The 26337-nt window shown below is 49.1% G+C and overlaps 2 protein-coding genes across 4 annotated transcripts in view; one reads left to right on the top strand and one right to left on the bottom strand.

The window, feature by feature from the left end:
* Nucleotides 1-9426, top strand: part of ARHGEF6 (Rac/Cdc42 guanine nucleotide exchange factor 6) — a 33064-nt gene extending 23638 nt beyond the window's left edge. For 2 of the 3 annotated variants that reach the window (XM_082289217.1, XM_082289215.1), the window contains 6 exons: nt 2392-2412; nt 3224-3317; nt 4425-4514; nt 5210-5309; nt 6138-6192; nt 7110-9426. In XM_082289217.1, the coding sequence (XP_082145343.1) occupies nt 2392-2412; nt 3224-3317; nt 4425-4514; nt 5210-5309; nt 6138-6192; nt 7110-7250 (501 nt within the window). In that variant the 3' untranslated portion in view covers nt 7251-9426. The remainder of the gene's footprint in view (nt 1-2391; nt 2413-3223; nt 3318-4424; nt 4515-5209; nt 5310-6137; nt 6193-7109) is intronic. The other variant, XM_082289216.1, reaches the window with a different exon arrangement.
* Nucleotides 9427-13492: 4066 nt separating this feature from the next.
* On the bottom strand, nt 13493-19772 carry CD40LG (CD40 ligand; the record flags this gene model as incomplete). Its single annotated transcript, XM_082289315.1, has 6 exons — nt 13493-13860; nt 15769-15831; nt 16113-16169; nt 16460-16502; nt 17686-17823; nt 19617-19772. 6 exons carry the CDS (start codon nt 19770-19772, stop codon nt 13493-13495), a joined length of 825 nt encoding a protein of 274 aa, XP_082145441.1.
* Between the last annotated feature and the right edge of the window lie 6565 nt (nt 19773-26337).

The raw sequence follows: 26337 nt of genomic DNA, 5'->3' as shown, positions 1-26337 counted from the left end.
TGTAGCAGTAGCTCCGTGATACAGGATTGAGAAGCAATACTGCGCCACGAGGAAGAGGAAAAACACCTGCCCGTGTTTCTTGTGTCTTCCACCCTGTTTTGGTGGCTGGAACAGGATGTGGGGCTTGACCCTCCTTTGCCACCCACCTGAGTGTTACACAGCAAGGTCCTGCTGGGAGGCAGCAGCCCAAGTGACGGCTTCCCCTGCAGAAATCCCAGCCTGGGAGCTGGGAGGTGGTGTGGGGAAACCCAAAATACAGCCTACCTCTGATTCTCACCCTGCACCACAACTGTAGTGCTCTCCTTCCCCACCTCATGTTTAATTTTTGGGATTACTCATCAGTACCTCAGGTAACGTTCCCCTTACTGAGTGAGCACTCTGGATCTGAGTCAGTTGCCTTTCTTCGTACAGCAGCCCTGGGAGGGTCACTGCCCCATCGAGGATGGGGTCAGGGAGGGGGCTTGGACCCCCTCAGCCCTCCCAGCACTTAGGGATGGAGAGTCTGGCAGCTGGCAGGGCTGTGAGTCTGCTGCTCCAGGTAGAGACTTTATGTAGCCTCATTGCATCTTGTTGCATTTATTTCTTAGAATTTGTAAAGTAACGCATTTCAGTCTGGGAATTAAAGTGTTTAAATACCAACTGAACAGACTGAAAATGATCCATAATCTTTGCATGTTCCAAATTCCTAATGGAGGCTAAATGATTTCTTGCTTGCGTGGTGAATTAAAAATATAGGTAGAGGCTTGAGGTAGAAGAGAAATTTTTCTGTGGGAAAAACCACAGATTGAGTGATATAATTAATACCACGGTCCTTTGCAGTTTGTCGTCCCCTGCCACCCATAGCAGGAATTAAACTCTGTGTCAAAACCAGGGCAGAGGTTTCTGCCACAGAGGCCTAGCCAACAGTGAGTCCCAAGGGACTGGATGCTGGATGGTATCCTGCGAGGTGTCATAGGACCAAAAATGTGGCTTCCATGGGAACAAGCTGTGCTGACCATGTTGGTGGAAACCTAAAGGCCAACGTGTCCAGAGCTGGGCAGGCACAGCCTGGTACCCAGTCAGTCCAGGCTGTGCCTGTGGAGAGACTCATGGACACGAGCCTATGGAGAGACTCATAGACACAAGCCTGCGATGACAGATGGGAAATAAGTTTGGTTGTTGGCCCAAGCAGATCCACATCTACCTCATCCCTCCCTCTGGGGTGTTTAATGACTAAACACTATCCCTATTTCACTGTGTTTTAATTTTTTAAATTTAAAGTAGAGCACAAAATAAACAATGCTAACAGCTCCGTGCAAGCACCTTCCTATAATGAAGATTTAATGAAGGAATACAAATTTCAAAGGTTATTTGCAGGGAAGTGAGTGGGAGAGTTTGATTAAAAGATTAGAGATTTTCAGACATCCAGTGTTACTTTACTTGTCTTGTCATAGTGTAGGATGGGATGGCACAGTCTTGTGCATTTCCTTGTACCCAGCTGTGCTCAGGAAACCCCAGACCCTGCTTGTGTACTGCACATCACTCTTGCTATTTCCATTGAAATTGGGTCATTTTCCCTGTTCTCTTTCCAGTAGTAATTTGAAATGACAGAACAGATAAGTTCCGTATGTAAAGTGCTGTGTCTGGATTCAGTTTAGCAAAGGGAAAAAGATTTACAGATCATTTCTTCTACTGCTTTTTTTTTTAAACTGGCTTCTTTGCATCAGGTGAAGGCTTTATAACATCAGGGTTCATGACTTTGCTGGGCAGACCTGCAGGAGAGCCAAGTGGCTCCCTGGATCAAGCATCCCTGGGATGGCATCCAGGGATTGGGCCCTCCACAGGATGTGGAGGAAGCTCCCCGTCCCTGCCAGTGGAGCAGGGAGGTATTGCAGTGCTGATGCCTGATGGCATGGTCAGGTCTGCAGTGAGGATGGCAGGTCCTCTTTGAGAAGATGGAATCCTAGGTGATTGTCACCAGGGTGGGCAGAGCATCCTGGCATCCTGACTAGGCTGGGTTGAGGCCCTCAGGACTGGTGTTGAGCACAGTCCCCGAGCGACCCCTGGGGCTTGGAAGGAGCCAGGCACATGGAGCTCCTGTGGTTGTAAGCACCAGTTTAGGCAACCAACATCCACAAACACCCAACTACTAACCGAGGAGGCATGTTCTCTGTGTGTTTAGAGTGTATTAATGCCCACTCACCCTGCGTCTCACATGTAAATTTTCCATTTTGCATGACATGGTGCTCCTTTGCATGTTGATAGTGCTTTAAAACCAGTACAGAGGGTGTGCTGCATTAATCACAGGACTAACATTGAAATGTGTTTCAGAATTGTGGATTTAATGGACTTGATGATAAAAATCATCAGTCTCTCACACTCATCTTCTCTTTCTTTGCATATTCATTGTAGAGGATGTCTTATATCTTAAAGGTAAGGGTAGATACATCTCTTTGGCTTGTCGTGGCACAGAACGCTTGTTCCTGTTCCTGCTTCTTGTGCTTGCATGACCCTAATCTTGCCTTGTTGTATCCGTAAGTTATTGTCAGAGTCAGTAGCAACTGGCAAATATATTTTGAGATAAGTCTCAGAAAGGATTTAGTATTGTGGTACTTAAACCTCCTGTCATGCCTCTTCTCCTGCTTTAAATCTTTATTGCATGTAACCTACTAGTACACTAATTCTCTCCAAATCAGAAAGACTTTTAACTAAGTGAAGGAGAAAAAAACTTGTGTTTCTTACTCATGGAGTCATAGCAAACACTAACTTTGTATGTGTTTGTCTGTTCTCTGTGTATATGTGTGTGTGGGATTTATACTCTCAAATTGTGGACATTTAGAAGCAGAGCTATTTGCCAACTCTTTTATATTAGAAACCGAGTCGATGGAATAAACCACATTTTAGGGTTTTCTAGCACAGATGACAGAGTTGGTAAGCAGACTAAAAGTGCTATCTGTATTTGAATTCTCTGGCTAAAGGATGTTAGAGCAGAGTTGAATTAACTAAAGGAGCCTGTCCTGGCCCAAACCTGCAGGTGCAATTCCCACTCCTGTTCCAGGGAGCAGTGGGTCACAACTGGCACATGTGAAGGGCAAAACCCATCATTCTCCCCAACTTTGTCATTGTCTGCTTTACAGTTCTCTAACATGTTGTGTGTAGCATGGGTAGCTACACCCAGCTGTGCTGCTCCCCTGTCCCAGCTGCCTTTGATTCTGGTTAAACACAAGAGTCTATTTCTCTGTAGGATTCCAGCAAAAGTCCAAAAACAATGAAGAAGTTTCTTCCAAAAAGGAAAACTGAGAGAAAACCATCGGATGAAGAGTTTGTTATTCGGAAAAGTAAGTTTTGTCCAGAGAAGCTGTGGTTGCCCCATCCCTGGAAGTGTTCAAGGCCAGGTTGGATGGGGCTTGGAGCAACCTAGTCTAGTGGAAGGTGTCCCTGCCCATGGCAGGGATTGGGACTAGATGACCTTTAACCCCAACCATTCTGTGATTCTATTTTTCTTTTGTTTCTGGAGATTTCTGTGTTCTCAGTGATCTCCATGGGACTTCGAGAACACCTTTTCTTGCAGTGCAGGATGTGACAGGATGCTCTCACTGTAAGCCTATGTGCTCCTGAACATAGGAGGCTTCTGGAAGTGCACTGGTCCTCAGCCTCTGACAGATCCTTCCTCCCCTCCCAGTTATGACTGCCAGACATGTCACCACCCTCCTTGTGATTGCTAGCACAGGGTCATGGGTTGTGGGTGGTCTTGTTCTGGGTATGAAGCCAAGGAACTACTTCCAAGTCCTTAAAAACTGCATTAAAACTGAACATCAAGAATCACCAAAATATGTCTGACAGCTCAGACAAACCCTTACCTGGCCATGCCAGCAGGTCCTAGAACAGTTTCCATGGGGAATTAGGAAACAAAAAGGTCCCCGTCCCAACAGGGGTGTTCACCTGCAAAGAGGGGTGTCCTGACAGCTCCCTAAAGCCCACTTGGGACACTCCTTGGGAGCTTTACATGAAAGGCCATGGTCACCCAGCCATGGTGAAGCTCCATGACTATCTCTCTCCCTTGAGAAGACAGCACTGAGTGGAGGCTGGAAATTAACACTTTGTATTTCCAAGTCCTGCTCTGGTGCTGCTGTACCAGACCCCTGACATTAGGGCTTTGCCTGCCCATCTCCCAGTGCTGCCTGCACCCAAAGTAGGGCAAAAAACTCCCTGAGTTTTGCCAAGATGAGCAACTAGAGATGAGTTTTCACACCACTTGGTCATGGCGCTTGATGCCACTAAGGCCAGAAAATGCAAAGGACCTCGAAAGGGATTGGACAATATCCCAGAGACAGTCAGCCAAAGAAACAGCACAATCTCTTAAGGGGCTTGGGTACAAAGACTGGGAGAGACAAGGCCAGAGTACCTTGCTTTTTGTGCCTGCTGTTGTTTGCAATGTTTTACAGGTACTGCTGCACTGGAGGAGGATGCTCAGATCCTGAAAGTGATCGAGGCATACTGTACTGGGGCAGGCTTCCAGCAAGCTCTCAGCTCAGGTGGGCGCACAACCATGTTATTTAGCTCCGACTCTGCCCACAACACTGATAACCCCTCTGGGAAAAAACAGATGTTGCATCATACAGCAATGAGACTCATGCTAGGAAACTGTGTAGTGTTCAGTCTTCGAGATAAGGGAGCTTCATCTGCCTAGTGGTTTAGTTGCCATTGTTTTTCTTCTAAACACAGAGAACGAAGCAGGTAGGAGGGCAGATGAGACACTGCTATTTCACCAGTGATTACCTGATGGTAATCTCAGGTTGCTTATAGCTTTAGAAAGGAAGCATGAATATTATCTCTCAATCAGCTGCGTGTTTAAGAACAACCTGCTTCATAGGAAGCTATCTAACATCTTCAGCTCTGGAAGTAAAACTATCATTGCTGGTGAGATGTCAGATTAAATCACTGAACTGTCAAATAATGGTACACAGAAAAAAGGGAGGCCATGGTTCTTTGGGGAGCTCTTGACCCTAGTTGAATGGTTTCATTTATAAGTCGTGACATAACTTTAGATGTAATGAGTACTCTTGAAAATTTTCCACTTTCTGCTGTAGCTCTGGGTTGGTGGGATGCAGCTGACATCTCCAGCCTGCCCCAGGTTGATAGTGGAGCAGGAAGAGCTTCTGTCTGATGTAGCATGGGCACCAGGGAAGATTACCCCTTTTTCTGCCTGATGAATAATTCTTGTACACAGGGTCCCGTAAAGACTCCATCCCCCAAGTCCTTCTTCCTGAGGAAGAGAAAATCATCATAGAGGAAACACGAAGCAATGGCCAGACAGTCACGGAGGAAAAGTAAGTGTAGCTGCTCTCCACTTGCAGACAGATCCCTGTATCACTTTTTGGAATGGCATTAAGAACCAATGCCCTGTCCCCACAGAGGAGCAGGGCTGGTGTCATTGACTCCTGCCTTAGTTCTGGCAAAGAACCACCAGACAATTTCAACTGCTATTTTGTCCCTTTTAAGGACAGAGCCGCCTTCCCAGCTGTCCTGAGGTGGCTGTATCCCTCTGGGCATCTGGATCCCCAGTTTATGGCTTATCCAGGTGTAGGATAATGGGGTCAGCGGGGACAGAACCAAGCAAGTGGCTCTTATTTTCTTATTTTTTTAACTACTGATGTACTGGGCTGCTGCTGCCCCTCGGGAGCCTGCCTGGCACCTGCCTGTGAGTGCTCCCAGCCTGTACTGTAACTTCTGCATCTGTGTGGCTGTGTTGAGCCTTTCCCTTTCCAACCCAGTCAGTGTGTTCCTTTCATGGTTGATTTGTTGCAGCACAACCTCAACCAATCAAGGCTACTTTACGAAAGATGCTCAGGCATTTCTACCTTTAAAGTCATTGTTATTTATTGCCATAGCATAAACAAGGAAGCCAAAGCCACAGACCTTTGCCAATAACTCAAAGCAGAACAAGGTATTGAGGTTTGAGAAAAGAGCCCTGAGTTTTGGACCAGTGGCCTATAAATGCTCCTGGGCTGTGTTTCCAGAGTCCCCTCACAGGCAGCAGCTTGATGCTCAGGAAACAGAATCTGGATGCAACTTCCCTGTCAGCACCTCCCATGCTGTCACTGTTTTCCTGCACTCCAACTCTTCTTATTTCTTTTTTTTTTCAATTTTTTTTTCAGAAGCCTTGTTGACACAGTTTATGCACTGAAAGATGAAGTCAAAGAGCTGAAGCAGGTAATTTGGGTGGGATTGTTTGTACTGGGAGTTGAGTGAAAGCCAACCAATCTGTGCTGGGTCATCTTCAGCTGGTCGGTGCCAGGAAAAGTCTTACTGATCCTGGTCCAATCTTGCAAATTCCTGAATGAGAATTAGTTTTCTTCTGATTTACCTCTCTGAATCACAGAATCATAGAATTGTTAAGGTTGGAAAAGACCAGGGAGATCATGGAGTCCAACCATCAACCCAGCACCACCAGCATGTTCACCACTAAAGCATGTCCTGGAGGGGCCATACCCACACATTCTATGAACACTCCCAGCAATGGTGACTCCATCACTTCCCTTGGCAGACTGTTCCAGTGTTTGACAACCCTTTCCTTGAAGAAACTTTTCCTAATATCCGATATAAACCTGCCCTGGCACAGCTGGAGACCACTTCCTCATCCTCCATGCTTGAGTGCCAGAGACAGCAAGAGGGAAGGAGTAGTTGGTCTTTGTGGTAACATGAAACTTTCCCTCCATTCCAAAAGCTCTTTCAACTTGACTATTCATTTTATAGGGGTCTGGTGGACACCAGTTCTTGTGGACTCAGAGGAAATATGTCCTCTTCCCTCCAGTCCCAAGTCTGGAGGTGGGAGAAACCACCGCAGGAGAACAGGGTTCTTCAACCCAAGCTAAAATTAGGTTTCCAGGAGGATGTTTCTGCCTGCCCAAAGTCAGGGAACTTCTGTGCAGGTCTTTGAGGTAGTAAGGGTCTGTTTGGGTTACTTGTGGTCTGATCCACTTACAGTCTACATCCTCACGAAGTCCTATCAAATGTCCCTGTTATTTCATCACCTCTGAGGCATCAGGCAGCAGATGCATGAAGTACCTCACTGCATAAAGTGCACAGGCATTAACCGCATCTTTATGCCTTTGTTTTTCACCTTGCAGGAAAACAAAAGGATGAAACAGTGTTTGGAAGAAGAGCTTAAATCCAGGAAGGACTTGGAGAAGCTGGTGAGAAGGCTGCTGAAGCAGACGGATGAGTGTGGCAGGGAGGACACTGGGCGCAAGTCATCCCTGATTGCCTGAATTCGTGGAGAAGCTGCAGGCAGTGGTGTGTGACCTCAGGTGTTTCTTTGGGAAGTGGAACTGGATCCTTTGCCTCTTCTTGCTCCTTATTTTGTTGGTTTGGGGTATTTTGTTACCAAAAAAAAAAAAAAAAAAAAAAAAAAAGTCATAGAGAAAAAAAAATAGTTTTTCTTCCATCCAGTAAGGAAATAAAGCAGAAACAATCAATCACAGCTGAACCAGTAAGCAAGCGGTCCATGATTCACAATTCATCTGCAGCAACTAATACCTCATTGTACCTGCTACTGGGAGCAAATACAAACTCTGCTAGTGACTGCTGCTCACAAAGGCTTGGGCAGCAGTTTCCTAGAAGAAGCTTAAGCACTTTTTAATGCTTTCGTTCTTTCCAAAAGCACCGGTACCTATTTATTGAATGAAAACATTATTGAGGTGGCATTGAGCAGAAACCAAAAAAGCACCATGCTCCTCTTTTCAGATAGTCACAACGGGGGAAGCTTTTCCCATCTATCTTCTTTTTCCCCATTAGTTGACTGTAGCGAACTAGAGCCCAGCAATACTGTGGTTCCTGTGTGGCCTTGATACTGATTAAAATGTGCAATTAACATGAAGACATTTGAACTCCTTGGGGAAGCCAGATCTGGAGCACCTGTCAGAGCGCATAGGAAGGTATTTTGCACAGTGCTGCCTCCTTACAGCTCATGATTAGCACAACAGGTAACTGCTGTTCTGTCCCCCATCCCTTTTCTTATGCATGATGTAGAATTCCTACCCCCTGCTTTGTTTTCACATCGAGTGTCCAGGTATCCTAGGAGATTATAATTTTGCTGTGCTTCTTCTTGCAGGACATGCTTTTCTCTGTATGAAATGTAAACATTGCTTGACAACAAAAAACAACCCCAAATGTGCTGGTCCCCTGCTCCCTTCTGCCCACGTTAGGCTCTCCATCGCTCCTTCCCAAGGGTTGGGAATGTAGCCAGCGGCCACTTCTCCCCACACCACCCCAAAGCGGCTTTCTGCTAGGGAAAAGGAACTTTCTCTTGTGATAGGGAAGGTATTTATGCTTTGACAAGAGCTGGAACGCTCCTGGGGCAAGGATGTGCAACACCCTCACGGATCCCTGCACAGTTCCTCGACCACAGCACACAGGCAACATGCATATGTATCAGCTCTCCTTATCTTACTTGGTGTATACCTTAGTTTAGAACTGATGTTTTTCTTCCTTCCTTAACAGCTTTATAAAAATAACTTTCTGTTAAAGTTAACGTGTCTTATTTATCTCACAGGGCAGCATGGTCCCCGGGTGTGCAGAGGCACCACAGCTTGTTACAGTCACACCATTATGTTGGTTGTGAAGGACATAACAGAGGCAATAATTACAACTCCCTCCTTGCCATTAAAATTTAGCCAGGACATTGCAAATGGTGTTTTGGGAGATGTAGACTCCAAAATATCTCAAGGAGCGTAATAAGAAACCCTCTTTAAGCTGTTTCTAGGGCAAAACAGAGGTCTGGCTACGTTTGCCATCCCCAGAGCATCCCAGCCAGATGGCAGCTCCCCACATCCCTGCCTGGGCACACAGTTGAGTGGTTTGGTCAGCAGTCAAGCTCTGCTGTGCTTGCGGATCGTTTTCCAGGAGCAGAACTTTTGCTACATGTACTGCTGCTCTGGGAGGCCATGCGCCGGCCCCTCACTACTGCCTGGCCTTGCCGCCTGCCCAAAGCTGGGTTGGGGACGAGGCTACTGACGTGCAGAACAAACCAGGAGCCACTGACACTCCAGGGAGAGGGTAGAAATGTGTCTTTGCTGCCCCCAGGCTCAGTTGAAACCTGTACTGTATACATATGCATGTTTGTGAGATGTAATGTGATGGAGGGCACACTGGGACTTTTTGGATCAAGCATTTGTCAAGAGCTAGAAGCCAAAAAAAGACAAGAAAATAAAAAGGAAAAGAAGCCATGCCAGATGGACAGCAATGTTTGCATATTTACTTTGTTTACAGTGCTTTGTAAATAGGTTCCAGTGAGTCTGTCTTTAGATGGATGTGTGTCAGCTGCCTTCCAGTGTATCTTTGTCACATAGGTTTATTTAGTGTAACGACTTATGCAAGTTCAACTTTTCTAACATGTTTTTATTTTGAACAGTTTTTTAATTGACATTTTCAACAAATAAAGAAGGATAAAAGTCGCTTCTTAGCCCTTGGTGCTGCTTCCTGTGTTTTCTGCCGTGAAAGCAAAGCCAGTGCATGCTCTGGGCATCACTGATTTGCTCAGAATGCCATGGCAGCATCATCCTTCTCTGATTTACTGGTGGGTTTACTGGTGTGAAAGGTGATGCTGGCACTTCGGCTGTTGCGCCCACCATCACCCAGACCTGCAGCACGCCAAGGGCACCTGGTCCCAGGACAGGAGATGCATTTCCATCCCTTAAGCCCCACATGCACTCTGTTCACAAGGATGCTTAATGGAGAACTGGCTGCTCTGCTGCACCAGGCAGTTGCTGTAGATAAGTGACTTCCTGCCTGCTTGAAATTTTATGTTTTTTTAGTTAGTGTTTTTTCTGGCAATTAGGCGTGGTGACAGGATTTCCTTTGGTCTACCACCATTTGGACAAGACGTCTCCTGCAGGCTGGGGTTTTTTTAACTCTTTGATAGAGACATGCCACGGTCTCAGCCCACAGCAGAAGTAGAGGATCAAAGGCAGCAGGGCTGGACCCTGCTCTCCCTCCCCAAACACAGCACTCAGAGTGGGAAAAAGAACAAGAGAAAAAAGAAACACTAGCCTTGGGTGCATCATGGGAAAACACTGAAGTCCAAAACTGCCAGAAGGCAGGGTTAGATGGGATATTAGAAAGAGATTCTTCCCTGTGAGGGTGGTGAGGCCCTGGAACAGGTTGCCCAGAGGAGCTGTGTCTGCCCCATCCCTGGAAGTGTTCCAGGCCAGGTTGGGTGGGGCTTGGAGCAACCTGGTATCTATATATATATATGTATAGCTGGTTTTTTTTAAAAGTGAGCTCAGTGTGTATTAAACCATGCAAACACCTCTCCCAGCAAATGACCATGCTGCTGCTTGTTCCTGCTGCTGCTCATCCATGACCCCCTGTGCCGGTCCTGCTGATGTGCCCCACAAACTCATCACCCTCTCAACCCCTTCTTAACTCAGAAAGAACAAAAATCAGTTTGGAAACTGCAAAATCCACGGCCTGAGGACTGGCATAGAGGCCTCACGTCAAGGGAGAAATCAGTATTTTGACGACCTTTAAACTTTCCATGGGGAGAGGAAACCGTGCCAGCTACAGCAACGGGCAGGGCTGTGGGAGAAGGACAGAGCTGGATGGCAGCAATTGCATCTCGTCCCCTCCTACATGCTACTTCACATCTGAATCCCATGGGCTATTTTTGGTAAGTCAAGAAACAGAGGCAAGGAACAAAAGCCCTGAGAAAGGCAGCGGTGTGGGCAGGGGCTAGGGTTGGTCAGGCAGCCCACAGGCAGGGGAGGTGACAGCATCTGCTGCTCTTGCTGCAGACTTTATGGACTCGTTTTATGACTATTTTTCTCCTTCCCTCTTTAATTGTTTTCCCCAATCATGCAATTTGCAGCTCCTGGATCCCTGCTCAGTGATTTGGGCTGGGGATCACAGCCCAGCCCAAGGTCTCTGGCAGGTGCTCCTGGCCACTGAGGCTGGGGCCTGCAGGAGGTTTAGAAGTGTGCACTGTTCACAGGTTTTCCTTGCCTGTGATGAGCAGGTTTTCCACTCCTGGAGGTTTTTGGCCACACACGTGCTCCTCACAGTTCTCTCCTCCCCATCTACTTGCTCCCAAGCCCTCCCCCAGTCTCAGACTATCCCAGTTTGCACCATCTTTGGTTTCTCCTGTAGCTTCCACCAGCACTTCCACCGTGACCGAGCAATTCCACCTCCCCTGTGGAGGTTTGTGGCTCTTCAGGGAAGCCAGCACTTCCTCCAGGAGCCTGGCCCAAGGGCTGGCTGTGTTTCAGCAGCAGCAGGGATATGGTTGGACCCACACCACTGCGGGGTACTGTGGGAGTCAGCAGCTGCCCAGCCCCACACGCAGCATGTACAGCATCCATTCCGCTGCTCCAAAGCAGAGACATCCCTGCAGGCTCCATGACTGTAGGACAGACAGGAATAATCCTCTTTCAGTCAGGTGTCCTAAATCCCCTTAAAACTAGTCCCCACCCCTCTCTTCCACAGCTGTGCTGGGGGCTTCAGCACCTGTGCCTCACTACCCTCCCAGGACAGGGGCTCCTTTCTTCCTTCTCCTTCCAAAATGTTCCTAGTGCTGCCTGGCCCTGGCACCTCAACATGCCCCAAGGAGCATGGTGGAATGACTGCCCCTGGAGGCTGCTGGGACTGGCTTTCCCCAGGGTGACCCCCAGTGCCACCCCACTGCCCTCTTAGTCCCCAGACCCCAAGCAGGATCCTGTGAAATCTCAGCCTGGGGCTGGGAAGGGTGAGCAGTGTTCAAAATGTACAGAGCCATCTATGTCTTAATTCATAAATTGTATTAATTGTGGGGTGATCGGCGGAAGAAACCCCACACTGTGGAAGGGGGAACCACAAACACTGAATTATGCTGCAGAACACAGCTACAGCCATGCACAGTCCTCTGGCACACAGTCTCTCTGGTTTAAAATGTAAGATGAGTTTAGTTAAATAAATAGTCTTTATACAAGATGTCAGACAAGAGTGGTTCATCCCCTAAAAAAGTTAGGCAGTTTTGGAGAACAACCAAAAAATACTTATTGTATTATAGTGGAACCAGACAGTCTCTGAGCTCTACTGACTTTGGAGGGGGCTGTGCTGGGCACTCAGCTCTGCAATGAGCTGTGCAAAGAATGCCCCTTCTGTCCCACAGTGGTGGCATTTGGGCACCGTGTTAGGACTAGACCTGCAGCTTCCAGCACAACAAAGCCTAAAGACTGTCCAAATCTGGAAGCTCTTCCATTTCCAAACCTGTTGGCTTCCAGGATTATTTCCAAACTTTGGCACTCTAAGTGTGACCTGTATAACCAAAAACCCCAGGCCTGTCACCTTTATCATCTTCAAATGCATTTTTTAAATGCTGCATCAACATCCTTGTGCCCTGCTCACCTTCCCTGCAGGCCATGCTGGAGAATAGGGTTGGGAAGACCCTAGTGTGCGGTGTCACCCAGGTACCCCCTGCCCAAGAAGGGTCCTGCCCGTCTGCACAGTCCTACTGTCCTGGAGCTCCAGGAAAAGTGCCACTGTGGACACATCCTCACTGAGGACAGCCAGAAGATGCTCTGCACATGTGCTTTGGAAGGAAGAAGCAGCTGGTCCTGCCACCCCCGTGCTTTCCTGGTCCTTCTCCTTGGATAGGAGGGGTCTCAGGAGAAGATGCAGCTCCAGTTTTGATGGTGGTACCCAGTGCCCCTTCCACAGGGGAGTGAAACAGTCCACAGGCAAAGGTTCCTCTGCCTGCAGAGGCAGGAGGACAGTCTGGTGAGCAGATTCAGGTCACCAAGAGCAGACCACCACTGGTGCCCTCCCCTCTCTCTGCCTTGAAATCTGCAGTCCTCCCTTGGCCACCAGTCACCCCTCTGGTGTAGAGCGATTGTCACCAAGTATGAACCTAGCCAAGGCAGTGCCACCCTGAGGAGTTGAGTGGTTGAGTTTCACAGACAAGCCTTGATGGAAAAGAGGGGGTTCTCCAGATACAGCAGACAGTTGGAGTGGCAACATTGCCTCACCAGCAGCAACCATATAAAGACAGTGCTGGGCTTACTGATTCCTTTAGAGGAGATGTTCCTAAGCCTTTTTATGTTTTTCCGTTGATGTTTGTAAGCAGATTGGTGCTGGAGATATGTGTGAACCGAGCTTGACTGAAGTGCCCTGAGCCATCCTACGTTTCTAGGAAAGAAACGTTGATGGTAGAGTTTGGTAAACAAAGCTCTTGTGACATAACAGGGACATCGACCCTGCCAGGAATGTGGGGTTTGGTGGACCCAAACACACAACACCAGCATGGTACCAAGTCACTGGCTGTGAAAGAAAAAAATCTGAGAGCAAACAAAAACAGCTTCAAACTTTGTTCCATTTGTGTTCTCAGGGCCTCTTGGCCCTCATTAATAAATAACAAAATATACAAATTAAGAAACAAGAGAAACAGAGAGGCAGAGGAACATAAATAAGGGAAACAGGGAAAGGCACTTTGCTCAAGAAAGTTGGGCTGGATTCCCAGCTCGGGACAGCCCTTTTCTCACTACAGCTTAAAGATGCCAACGTATGTGTTGCCGTGGCTGTAGTTCACTTTTGTGGAGTCTGTCACATTGACAAAGACCATGTCATCTTCCCGAAGGTTGAAGACACCTCCCACCCGGATGGACTGGAGTTCACAGGAGGACTTCAAGGTGCTCTGTGTCTTTTGTCCTTTCAGCAAGAGCCGGTCCTCTTCCTTGGGGATATGCAAATAAATATAGAGGGTGAAGGGCGCCAAAGACACCTCCCTGGTGCAGAAGCTGACTTGGGAGTAGATGTAGTAGAGCCCTGCTTCCTCCACCTTCAATTTCCCTTCCTTATTGGATATCAAGCTGTTTGTGGGGCCATACATCGTCTCCTTCCACTCCAGCACTGTAGGGAGAGAGCATGGTAGGTGAGCTCAAAGAAGGAGACTTCCAAGTTTGGCAGGCTGATTTGGGGGGGCACCCCACAGACATCTGGCCTCAAAGCCTCTGTCTGTCTGTCTGTGGGGTGCAGTTAGTGGGGTACCCAGCCCAGGACACCATTCCCAGCCCATGGGAGCAGGGACCCCTTCCCCAAGGCCAGAGCAGGTTTAACCCATGTTGCTGATCACTGGCTTTGTCACCCTTGAATCGGTATGTGAGTGGAGGAACATTTAGCTTCCTTCATCCAGCCGAGTGGAAATGCATAGGGAGGAGGATTGCCTGTGTTTACCACAACAGACCAAACACTGTGTTACTTCCTTTTGCTGCCTCCATGGACTTCAGTGGGACACCCTCCAAGCCCTCAGAGCACTACCAAAATATGCTGCAACTCTGCTCTTCAGAGCCTCCCATCCCAGTTTTTCCCAGCTGGGGGCTGCCTTTCCTCCAGAGTCCTTCCTCCACTTGGCCTCTGAGGATGGCAAGACTTTACCAAGGAAGTACAAAAATTAACATTGCACAATTGCTATCCCTGCCTGGGTGCAGAGTTGCAAGGGCTTTGCACGGTGAGTGCTTCTTCCCACTGCCAGCACCATGGCCCACACAGATCAGGTGATGCCATGGATTTTGGGATACTTTTGGTGTCATCAGAGTAGCTCATGCAGTTGGTGCAGATAAGCCAATACAGAGACCTGGAAGCCATGGCTGTGGGGGCTGAGCTCAGCTATGACCTCTGGAATTTGGACCTCTGCCTTCCCCAGCCTACAGAGACACCTGCAAGAGCAGCCAGGGGAAGCAGATTGGCTCCAAGGGGAATAATGGGTTCGGCTGTCTCTGCCCAGAGACAGTGTGCTATGGGTAGTCCTGGGGGTGCCACGCAGCCCATGGGCCATGACCAAGCATCCCACAGGGACATTTCCCCACACCGAGTTGAGCTCCAGGCAGCTGCTGCTCTCTGGACCCTGCTTTTTAGGCTCAACAAGTGCTTGAGCAGGGAGTTTTAAAATGCAGCGAGTTTCTCACTTCTTTGATCTTATCTAACACTAAGCTTTCCACAGGTAGAATGAGGTCTGGGTGAAATGCTGCGTCAGAGATGGAAAGAGCAGTTGCTGATTATTGTCAGTTACTCCAGAATTAAATCAGAAATGCTCAGATTGCGAAATCCTTGCCAGATGGAGTGACTGACCTTGCAAGCTCATACTCACTTTGGTAGTCCTTGCTGTTGTGGGAAGTCCCTCAACTAAGGCTACGCTGGGGGACAGAGCAGCAAGAGCAGCCACGGCCAATACAGTGGGATGCACAAACGCAAAAAGTCTCAGGTATATCTCTCAAACCTAATGTGGCCATGGCTGTGAATAATTGCAACTTGACTAAATCCGTTTGGAGCCATCTATGATGCGACTGTAAAGCCCTCAGCCAGCCCATATTGCTGCCAGGACCACTTTGGGTGAGAAGAGGATTAAATCAGCAGATGCAAATGGGAGCAGAGCCCTCCTGCAGCAGCCACCCCAGTGAGACATGACCAGGAGACCAAAAAGATCAATTTTAAGAACAAAAGAAAAGTGGGAGGTTGTTTTCCTTAAATACAAAGACAAAAAGTTTTCCGCTCATAAAAAATCCTGGAAGGATTAAGCCCTTGTGGTACATTTCTAGGAAGGCACATACAGGGCTACTTGAGGACAGCTGGGATGGACGAACCCCACGTGGCACAGCTGCACATGTGGCCACTGGGAGGTTTGCTGTGTTTTGGGGCACACTTTCATGCTGGAGTTGTTCTGTCCCTGCCCTTAGAGAGCCACAGGGCAGGATTGGGAATGCACACTGCTGTATCCCTCTGGCTCCCTGCTTGAGGTAGGACCGAGTGAGTCTGTCTTACCTGAGCCTGCCTTGTTGCTCTGCTGACCTGCCAGGTGAACTGCAATTGGCTCCCTCTTCTCTGCTGCAATTTAGAAAGGCCAGTGTTATTGATGCCTTGTTACCCACTTTTTCCCCAGTGCTCCTCTGCAGGGACTGCAGGACCTCCTGCCCTTAATGTTTCTCTACAGGCCAAGACACCATCTCCAAATTCCACCCCCACCCCTGAGTGAGGTAGGACGTGGCCTCTACTCAACAAAGACCTGCAGGTGCCTCTGAAGTGAAACCTCTGACGGATAAAACCTGTGGAGGAGATGATGTCACCATGCCTGCCATTGGAACAGGACCTGGATGTGCACACCTCACCTGCAAAAGACGTCTCATTCTTGTGTGTCAAACGAGAATGCTCATGGTGCTCAGGACCTGCGATGTAAAAGGCCGCAGATTTAATTTTGGGTTTGATTTCAACAACTTCAGACATTGTGACACCCAAAACTGCCTGCCCTGGGGAGATGGCCATGCCCAGTGTCCCCCTCTGCCAGCCCACACCGAGCTCAGTCCTACCCCCATAGGGATGCTCCAAACCCCAACCTGTCCCCTGCCTCCACAGCATGCCCTGAGACACTCATGGGCTGTTGAAGTCCCTTCCCAGGCCAAGGAACTCCTTCGGCCCCTGCAAGCCATGAGTGCACTGGTTACATCAGGAAACTCACCTCTCTGCATTTCAAACTTGGGCTGCTCCTTGAGGGCTCCGTCCTGTAACAACAGCAAAAATATATCGGTTTTTTTCCAAATCAGTGATTTTGAAAGTTTCTATATAAAATATGCTCTGGTCACTGCTGGGGTTGGTGATATTTGGCTCCAACAGCCCTGTCAGCTCTTGACAGAGGGTACCTGAAACCAGAGAGCCCCTCTAGTACCTTCCCCGGTTTCACATATGACCATGGGCTGTTTGCAGCAGGGAGTTTGTAGGGTTTATGCTCTTAAGTTTAATTCAATTAAAATTAAAATTTGAAAACAATAAGATAAACAAAAAAAAAGATCTCCTTTTCATGTGGGAGACATGCTGCAAGTGCTGCCAAGGCATATCCCTGCCCTGCAGTGGAGGTTTTCAGGACTGCTGAGCATGGCCTACCTCAGACATATTTTTTGGTGGTCTGTTGGGTACTGTTGCAAACCTGAAGGTTTATCTGAGGCAGGTGTAGCTGAGGCATTTGTTGTCATCAGGCAGTGACAATGAGGAAGAATGTTCCTCTCCCATCTACTCTGGCCAGCACAGACACTCCTAAGAAGTGAATTCAGGGCTGAGCAGGATGAGAGCACCTCATTCCTGGCTGGGCATCCCTCAGCCACTCTTGGAGGATATTGCAATGCAAATTGGCTCTTCTGCACCCAAATGTGAGAAGCCACTGCTCCAACTAGAGATGCCACCCCTGAGTCCATGGGATGGCATTTGCACAGCACCCTCATGCTCCTCACTGGTTGCCAGGAGCTCTGTTTCCTGGCCCAAGCCTTGCACTGTCATTGACACCTGGGCAAAGTGGGTGGAAAAGTGTTCCTAGTGGCAGGTGGCCACAAGCGTCCTCACACCCACCAGGTGTGAGACAGCAGAAAATCAATATTTTTCAGACCAGAATCAGGGAGAAGAGCCAAAGTGGCTGCAGCTCCATCCCTCCCACCACAAGCCCCAAACATACTATGGCATGTTGCAGCTGGATGTGCTCTGATCAAGAGCATTTTAGGAAAAGAATCAATGAGATTTTCCGATGATATCAATATAGTGTAAAAAGAACACAGTACAAAAAAAGGGCATTTGCTACACAGCCCTGAAGTAGAAAGTACCCATGGTTTTAAAAAAAAGCTTGGGGTGAAGCTCTGTGTGTGACTGGGAGCCCCTGTCCCCCTTCAGTGGGATCTTTATCCACCCAACAGCACGTACCTTGCACTGGATGTTCTGGAAGCCCTTTAAAATCTTTTCACAGTCCAACAATGTAGACTTTTGACCTTCTGCTGTCTGACATTTCTGTACTTTCTTCAGGAAGATGTAATCTTCATTTAAGCTCAACACCTCTTCCATCTGCCGACAAAGGAGAGAAAGGAGGGTCAATAGGATGTTAGTAGGACACCTAAAACAGCTGGCAGCAGAGCCATGCTGCACTCCTGCCAGCAATAAATCCAGCCTGGGAAGCTCAGGGTCAGATATTCAGCACAGGGATAAGCTGAGCAGACAATCTGTGAGTAGCAAGAGCTCTCACCAGACCCAGCACAGCATCTGTGCCCTCATCCACTGGGAATTGCACCCATGGAGCTCACCCTGACTGACAATGCTAGGTGAGAGGAGGATTGCTCAGGATCTGTTTTCTATCACCTTGAAAAATAATTTAAATGTCCATCTCTGACTTTTCTTAAAGGCACAGAAATCCCAGTGGGTGGCTCAGGGGCTTGAGGTTTGCAGCTCCTTCCCCAAGGGCCCCAGCAGGCAGCTGGGATGCTCACTCAGCCCCTCACAGAGGGGCTCTGCCCTCTGTGTGCCCTGCCCACACAGAGGGGCTTTAAATTTTTTCTGCTTGCTTATTGACTAAAAGTGTTGCCAACAAAACAAAACATGTGTGTTGGGGCTGAATTGTGCCAAGATCTTCAGATAAAAAAAATTCAGAAAGCCAGTAAGAAAATAATTAGATGCATCCAAATATTGATTTTTAAATTTACACCTGTTCGGTTTTTTTCCTTGTAAAAATCTAACATTCAGTTAAATGGTAAAGTGCAGCTGGACATGAGGACACACAGCCAGGCAGAGTGCTCAGCATAGGCAGCGCTAGGATGGGCAGGGTCAGATTTGAAGCCCTGCCACAAGCTCTGAAGGCAACTGAAATCCTCTTGCCACTTGTGACTGCCTTTCAGCTGCCTCTGATCCTCTGACATGTCCCTCTGCAGTCACATTTCCCTCTGCCAGAGACCCTCTACACACTCTTTTACCACAGGCTGCAACCTCCATGAAGCGAAGTCCCCTTCCAACCCTCTGATATTAAAGCCCCCCTAGCTCAAGATTGCTCTCCACCCTTGTAGATCAGGAATCACACTGTTAAATTTCAATTTAAGTTGAGACAACACATTTGAAAATCAGTAACATCCACCTTATCAGTGTATCTGGTAAGAAAAACTCATGCTGGATTTTAGGCACATATTTCTTTAGCTGGCAGTTGTTTCTGGCTTGGAGGAAAGTGGTTTTACCTTGGTGATTTTAGGCATCATGCAGTGCAGCTGCAGTCATACCAGCCTCAAAACCAGCTTTCCAGACTTTAACATTTTGGTAAATGTTGTCCCAAGTATGGGACAGGATCACTGGTACTGTGTACCTTCAAAAACTGAGAAAGTGCTGTGGTCCAGTCTTTTCTTCCCTAAACTGCAAGACAGCATCTGAAGTGAGATGTTGGTAAAATCACTGAAACACTAAAAAAAATTTCATTTCTGGACCTTTCAGCCTCTCAGTTAGTGTCAGAGCGTTACTAAGTGCTACAAAATCAGAAAAACCCCTACCAAGCCTAAAATAGCCACTTGCATGTCTAAACCACACCCTCTTGTCCTCAGACTGACCATCAGCTACCAGCTTTGCTCTTAATGTCTCTTCTCAATTGGTCATTCTCTTTCTATTAGCAAAGGGAACAGACCTCTCCTCCCACATGCATCTCCGTGGCAAATTAAAGCAGAAATGAGAACATGGGTGTGATAAATGGTACTGCTGCCTCCATCCAGCGGTCAGCACCATCGTCCACCATGTTCATCCTCTTGGTGAGCAGATCTCACCAGAGCTGAAGTCAAACCATGCCAGCAACCCAGCAGAGACAGAGACAACCTTCTCTCTCCGCTTACCTTATCCATCTTCATGTGAAGATACAAACAGAAGAGCACGGTCCCAATGGTCTGCACTACAATAAATACAGTGAGGAAGCCTATGAACATTTTCATGATGCCGGGAGATGGGCTGCCGATGGGACGGGGTGCCTCAGGGCCATAGGGTTCGTTCATCCTCTATGCACGTTGCTGGGGCTCCTCCAAATGCGCTGCTTGCAAGTAGCATGAGAACTGTTGTGCGAGCGCCTGCTGCTCAAGGGATACAGGGTACAGCAACCTACACTTCCTGGAAAAAGCTCTTCGTAGTGGGTAGGTTTGTTCACTACCATCTCCGACAACAACAACAACAAAAAAGTTGCTTAGACTTTCTTCTCTGTTGCACTTCCATGCTTTTTCCTACTGTTCTACCTGAAACAGAGAGAGGTTCTTGTTTTGTACATTCATATTTGCCCTTGAATCACTCCAAAATGTTCCCTGGTGGGGTTTTTTTACTGCTGTGGATGAAAGTTTTGTGGCACGTTGTCTTAAAAGAAATGAAGACTGGATACAGGTACAGAGCTGCTGAGCAGTACTGTGGGCTGCCAGGGGCTGGGAAGCACTCAGAAAGTTGGTTGTTTCTCAGAACGGGAAGAATGGCTTTTTGCTCTTCGTTTCCTCTAAGAGAAGGATGATTTCTGCAGTGAAGATGCTTGCTGAGGCAGGTGGGTTGTGCTGGTTTCTGCCTTCCCTTGTGCTCCTCATGGGTGATATCTCTGCCTGGGTAGTCTGGATGATCTGGGAGAAAGGACTCACTGTAAAGACACCGTGACCCTGGTGTGGGCACAGCTTTTATGCTCCACAGCAGACAGTGGGACTTTGGGCTTGGTGCTTGGCCATCAGTTTGGAGAGACAAGTTTTAAGCAGTTTTCTTGATACCCTAGTGAGGTGCTCATCCTGTACCCAAGGACACAAGCCATCTCAGACCCTGCCCCACTTATCCCTGTTACCTGTATCTATGTACCTAGGCATGAAAAGGGCTGTTGGGAATGCCAGATACTCCTGCCAGCTTCTGACCTCCCAACATCATTGCCATGCAACTTTGAGAAACCCATGTCTCCTCTACACCCTGACCCCTCTTGAGCTGGCTGCAGGGAGTTGAGGTCCTGCCCCCCAGCTCTTCAGGAACCCGACATTCATGAGTACATGTAACACCTGTAAAATAATATACCAAAGGGTTCTCGTTGCTTGCAATGGGGACAGACCTTTTTTCTCCATGTAAAGAGAATAAATTTGGGGGGTTTTTGGGATGTAGGGAAGGAGGGCTCAAGGATGTATTGAGGGGGGCTGGGACGCTGGTTTGAAGGCATCATCAACCATCATGTGGAGTTGTTTTGAAAGTGGTCTGTTAGAGGAGATGTTCTTATCAGATGTGCCCACAGCCAATACAGGGTTGGATCCTGCTGAGGTAGGGGGATGCTGAGCAGGTGCTGCTCGCTAACAGCCCCAGGAGAGGAGGGTACACAGTGCCTTTTGGGGCTGCTTAGAGCATTGCAGGATGGAGTCCAGCATCTGCTTTTGCTATCTGCCCTCTCTCCCGCATCCTGCCTTGTGTGGTTAAGGTGCTGTGAGCTGCAAATGCAAATGCTGATAACAAAGCACAAACACCTCTGCAGCTGAATCAGGGTTTGACCTTAGCAGGTCGTTGTGCTCCTAAATATAACATCCTAATCACAAGTACGGGATGACTCCAGGGTCTTTGTGGGCAGCATTTGAGTAACAGGGCAGAGGACAGCTCAGGGCTGAGGCCCTGGCTGGTGCTTTGGAGTCATGTAACTCCTTAGATTGCCAGGACTATCACACCTCTGCCATGATGGGTAGGGCTCATCCTTTGGGAAGAGGCTGTCAGCCCCGCTTCTGCCTTCTAGAGGAGAGGGTGGCCACTGGAGTCCCTGCCCCTGAGTGCCCATACACTGAGGGCTGCCCACACAACCTGAGCATCCAAGGGCTGCCTTGCTGCTCAGCTCGCCAAGGCTTTCCAGTCTCCTCAGGAGCGTCCTCCCAATGGCAGCAAGGAGACCCAAACAGTGCTGGGGATACATTAGTTGTGTCCCCAAAGGGGGTCTCCTCAGCATCACTGAGCTTTGGACCTGGTCCCTCAGGCTTGCAGCTCTGCTGTGCAGAGGGCCAAGCGCACACACAGCCTGGGGCCACTGCCAAGTGCCTGATTTTGTTTCTTTTTGTCTTAAAATTGCCATAATCTTTGGAATGGCCAAGCCTGGCCTCTTCTCAGGCATCTGGTCTGACATCAAGCTCCTGCACACTGTTCCTACCACGACAAGTTTGCCACCAGCAAAAAGCCATTTGAAAATTCCCAAGAACACCCCACACAGCTGAGGGCTGTGAGGCCACAGTGGGGAGCAGCACCAGCTCCCCAAAGTCCTCATGCTATGCCTTAGTCCCATCACACTCACCAGCATTTTCCAGGGCTCTTCAGAGTTTCCTCTAAATTTAACACATCTGGGGGAAGTCACTACATGTGAAACTAAATGATATGACAAGTCATCATTTGATACTGTTCCTGAATGTGTTGGGACAGAGGCAGCCAATAATGTGTGAAACCACAGCGCTGAGTGTTGCAAAGTTTTTGCACAGCTATTCCTGAGCCCTGGCTTTCTCCAGCAGACAAAACCTTTCCAAAGACATTTCTGTATAGCCACCTGCTTCACTGAAATGAGAAGATCCTGTAGGAAATGTTGAAAAGCCCAAGTATGTTGCTGGTCCCATTGCATGCACCTTGATGGGGAGGCTGGAGCCTTGAATGCGCTGACAGGTTTGGTGAGGAGGATGGGGAAAGGCTCCAGTTTTGGGTACCCAGAACAAAACATCACCAGTTGGCTAGCTTGTGCTGCAAACCAGGAAACTGAGTTGCTCCTTGGCAGCACGCTGATAGGAGAAACCAGGTGGAAAATATGACAGTGGGGATCCTGGCAGAGGTTTGTCTGTGGCAGCTCCTCTTCAGGAAACCATTGCTTCACACCGGCAGTGCAGCCCCTCACTGCTGCAGCTGGTGGGGAGCAACCCTCAGGAGCCATCCACCCTGCAGCACCTGGTCCTGAGGCTTCTCCGACTTGTGCTTGACCACCATGGCTGCTCTGCCAGGAGTGTTGGATCAGACAGGAGGTGCTGACCAAGCCCTGTGGCAGGCAGGGCCTCAGTGAGCTGTTCTGGCACCATTGCTGTTCAGAGCCAGGCAACCCAGGAGGAAGGACCTGTTGCAGGGCGTGTGGGGTCATTGGCCCCTTGGGACATGCTCTGTTGCCACCCCACATGGATGGTAGGGATGGGGGGGATGCATATCCCTGACTGTTTGGTTGCTGTAGGAACATGGGGGAGTGTAGCAGGGTGGGGAACAGAGTCTTGGGGAAAGTGGGGCATGATCCAGAGAGATGACGGGCAAGAGAGGACCCAGCGCCAGAAGGAAGAGTCTGCCTTCGTGGGATAATTCCAGGGAAGATGAAGTCACATCTTCACCCAGTGACGAGCCCATCACCAAGAAACAAACTGGGTTTTCTCTCACCTCCCACCAAACTCTCTCAACATAACCATGCCCACCCACTTGTGAACCCAAACTAGCACAGTTCATCCAGCCAGATAACCCCTGGGTGAGACGATGGGAAAATGTGATCCATTGCTTGCATTCCTATTGCCCTAGTTGTGGTATTTCCGCTGATCAGCAGATTGTCTCCATTTGTACTCAGGGCTCTGAGTTTTGTTTACTGAGAAAATATCCGGTTGCCTGCCCCTGTGATCTGTCAAAGGCTGGGAGCATTTCTGAAGGCAGCAAGGTGAAAGCTGCTGAGAAGAGAGTGATTTTTTGGGGTTTTTTGGGTGCCCGCTGTGGTTTCTTGACTAGCTTTTTAAAATGTGCTGCTTGCCCCACATACTCTTTACAATTAACAAAAGCTGGGTGTTGTGCAGTGCTAAGAACAATACACTCAAAAAGAAGATTTTATTCTGAGTCAGAAAAGGAGTTTGCCTGCAATGCCGTGGGAGGGATGCAGAAAGGAATCTATGAGAGAAACCTAAATTAAGTCCCTTCAGCCCAGGGCCAGGGGCAGAAGGGAAATTTGAACTTTTCTGCCATTTGCTTTGTCGCTTCTTTAGATTTTTCACTCTCCTGCATGCTCTGTGCTCTTATGTCTCCAGGACAACCCTGTCATCAAGAGGAAGAGGGAACAGAAATAGCCAGAACACCACAGAAAACACCACCAGCATCCAGAGAAGGAAAGGTTGCATTGCACTTTCTGTTAATTATCTACCTCAGTATGAATAAGAGAGAATTCTTGGAGTCCAGAGCAGCGAGAAGCAGTTTCAGGGAGAGACAAATGTGCCAATGCTTGTGAAAGTCACATACCCCTGTGGAAGAGAGTATGCTGGTTGTAGCCACCATAGTGGCAATGGCAGGCTGCAGCCCCATTGGTCACCATGGTCCTCAGCCATGGAGACACCCATGTGGAGATCAGCAAAGGTTCCAAGCTCCAGCAGATGTGAACACAGGTGGTCCCAGCAGGTTGATCAGATCAGATGTACAGTGTCATCTCCACTGCATTTTGCCTGCAGATGTGAGGGGACATCTGCCCCTCCAGACATCTTCTCTGCCACCCTCCAGAGCAGCAAAGAGCAATAGAAAAAGAGCAGCAGGGGGTAGTACTGGCGTGCTGCTGTCCCTCTGAGCAATCCCGTTCCCTGCTCCCCCTTCCCTCCTCATCCCCTCACCTCCCTGCCCTTCTGTACGACCCACAGTTGCATCCCGAGCCAGCCTTTTCCCCAAGAGATTGAGGTGGGTGGTGAGCAGGGAACAGCAAAGAAACAAGCCCCAGTGTCCCGCGCAGGATGGAGGGCCCCGAAGGGCATGTGGTTTTTATGCCACATCTGGGTGACAATGCCAGCCTTGCTGTGCTGAGCCACAGAGAGCACCTGGCCTCGAAACTGCTGATGCTGAGCTTTGCCGAAGCTTCGAAACCACAAATGGCACTAGAAACTTCTTGCTGTGAAGGCTGCACCTACTTCTCCCAACTTCCTAAAAATAGAGCCCAGTGTGGGGAGGCCCACGGCCCCAGTCCTGCCAAACAAGCCCCTCTTGCTTGAGTCACGGCGGAAGGGAGCAGAACATCCCGTGCCTTCCCCCACTCTGGGTCAAGTGCCAAAAGCTGCTCTCCCTGCACGGGGTGCGGGGCCCTGCGCCCATCAAAACCGCAGTGAAACGCCCCGGCGGCGCTCTGCCTTTTCATGTTGTGAAAGGAGAGGGGAGGAGTGGGGGAAAGCAAAACCCGGGGAGGCTGCAGGACTGCTGGTGCCAGCGCTGCCTCCCACGGCGCGGCGCGATGGGTGGGTGGGGAGGGTCCTAGCATTACCTTTACATCTCTCCTTCCTCCTTGCCTGCCCCGTCGGGACAAAAGGGTGGACGGGACTGCGTGTTCAGTATCCGTGTGGGACACACAAACAAAAGCCTCGGGAAGAGAGGGAGGATGCTGCTGTTCGTCTCCCCACTGTGGGGCTTAGCCCCGGCAGCCGCGACTGCAACTGGCTCCAAGCACTGGCTGGACTCCACAAACAAGCCTTGCCACTACCCAGCCTTGCGACAGCAGAGCCACCTCAGCTCCCACCACCCCACAAGAGCCCCTGGTCACCGGGTAGGACATGCCTATGGATCAAGGCATTGTGCCCCATGGACAGTTTCACAGCTCTTGACCAAAGTCCAGGAGGTGATGCCAAGCGCAGCACTGTGATGGATGGGACCCCAAGGATTTCGTGTGGGTTCTGTCCTGGGAGGTGGGTACCACACAACCTGAATCAACTGCCGTTCAGCTCAGCCTTTCTCTCCTTTCCCTCCCTCCACAGGTGGAGGTTTGCAGTGAGCCTTCACCATGGCTGAGTCCTGGGCTGGCCGTGCCTTGTTATCCCACTGGGACAGCACAGTGACACATCCTGCAGCAAATCATCTGGATCCTGATTGGAAATTATCAAGACATGAGCAATCTCCCAAGGCAGATTTGGCAGCTACTAGTTCAATCTTTTGCCTTCTTCTTCTGCATTACATCACAATCCCCCTGCCAAGGAAATATTATTGCAAATTACTCATCTTTTCCCAAATCTTTCACACATCAAGCTCCACAAGGCTCTCATCACAGGGCTTTCTTCACCACTACAGGAATCACCTCTGTGGCTCTTCACTCATCCCCTTTCAGCCTTTGCTGTCATTTCTCCTCTTTCCTCGTTGATCTTTGGATCCCCTGCAGGGGCTGTGCTCCAACCTTCAGATAACTAGGATCCCATTGGGGTCACACACAACCCCAAGGTGAGCAAGAGAGAGTGGCACTAAGTGCGTCAATGGCAGAAGATGAGCCAGGCAGGGTGAGCAGCCATAGGGGTGAGTGGCAGAAAAAGAACACTGCTCTGGCCTGAGAGTTCAGGGGAGGAAATCCTCAGCCCCTATTTGGCACTAACCAACCCCATGGAGAAGGCAGTACCGTGAACAGCAGGAATCTGTGCTCAGGTGGAAATTCACATGCAGCCATCTCAGTCTGGGAGCCCAACCAAGACACTGCATGCATGATCAGAGGCAGCAAAACCAATCTTGAATCCCTTGCAAAGCAATGCAGAAGCAGAGAAATGCTGCCTTCCATGCATGTATAGACACTGCAATGGTGTCACACAGCCCTTTTGCCTCGGAGCTGTAAGCCCAGGTGCTCTGAGCAGG

This window comes from Coloeus monedula, assembly GCF_965178545.1.
Source record: "Coloeus monedula genome assembly, chromosome: 12".
NCBI classification, from domain to species: Eukaryota; Metazoa; Chordata; class Aves; order Passeriformes; family Corvidae; genus Coloeus; species Coloeus monedula.
Note: the sequence above shows the minus strand (reverse complement) of the source record. Positions and strands in the feature narration are given on the sequence as shown.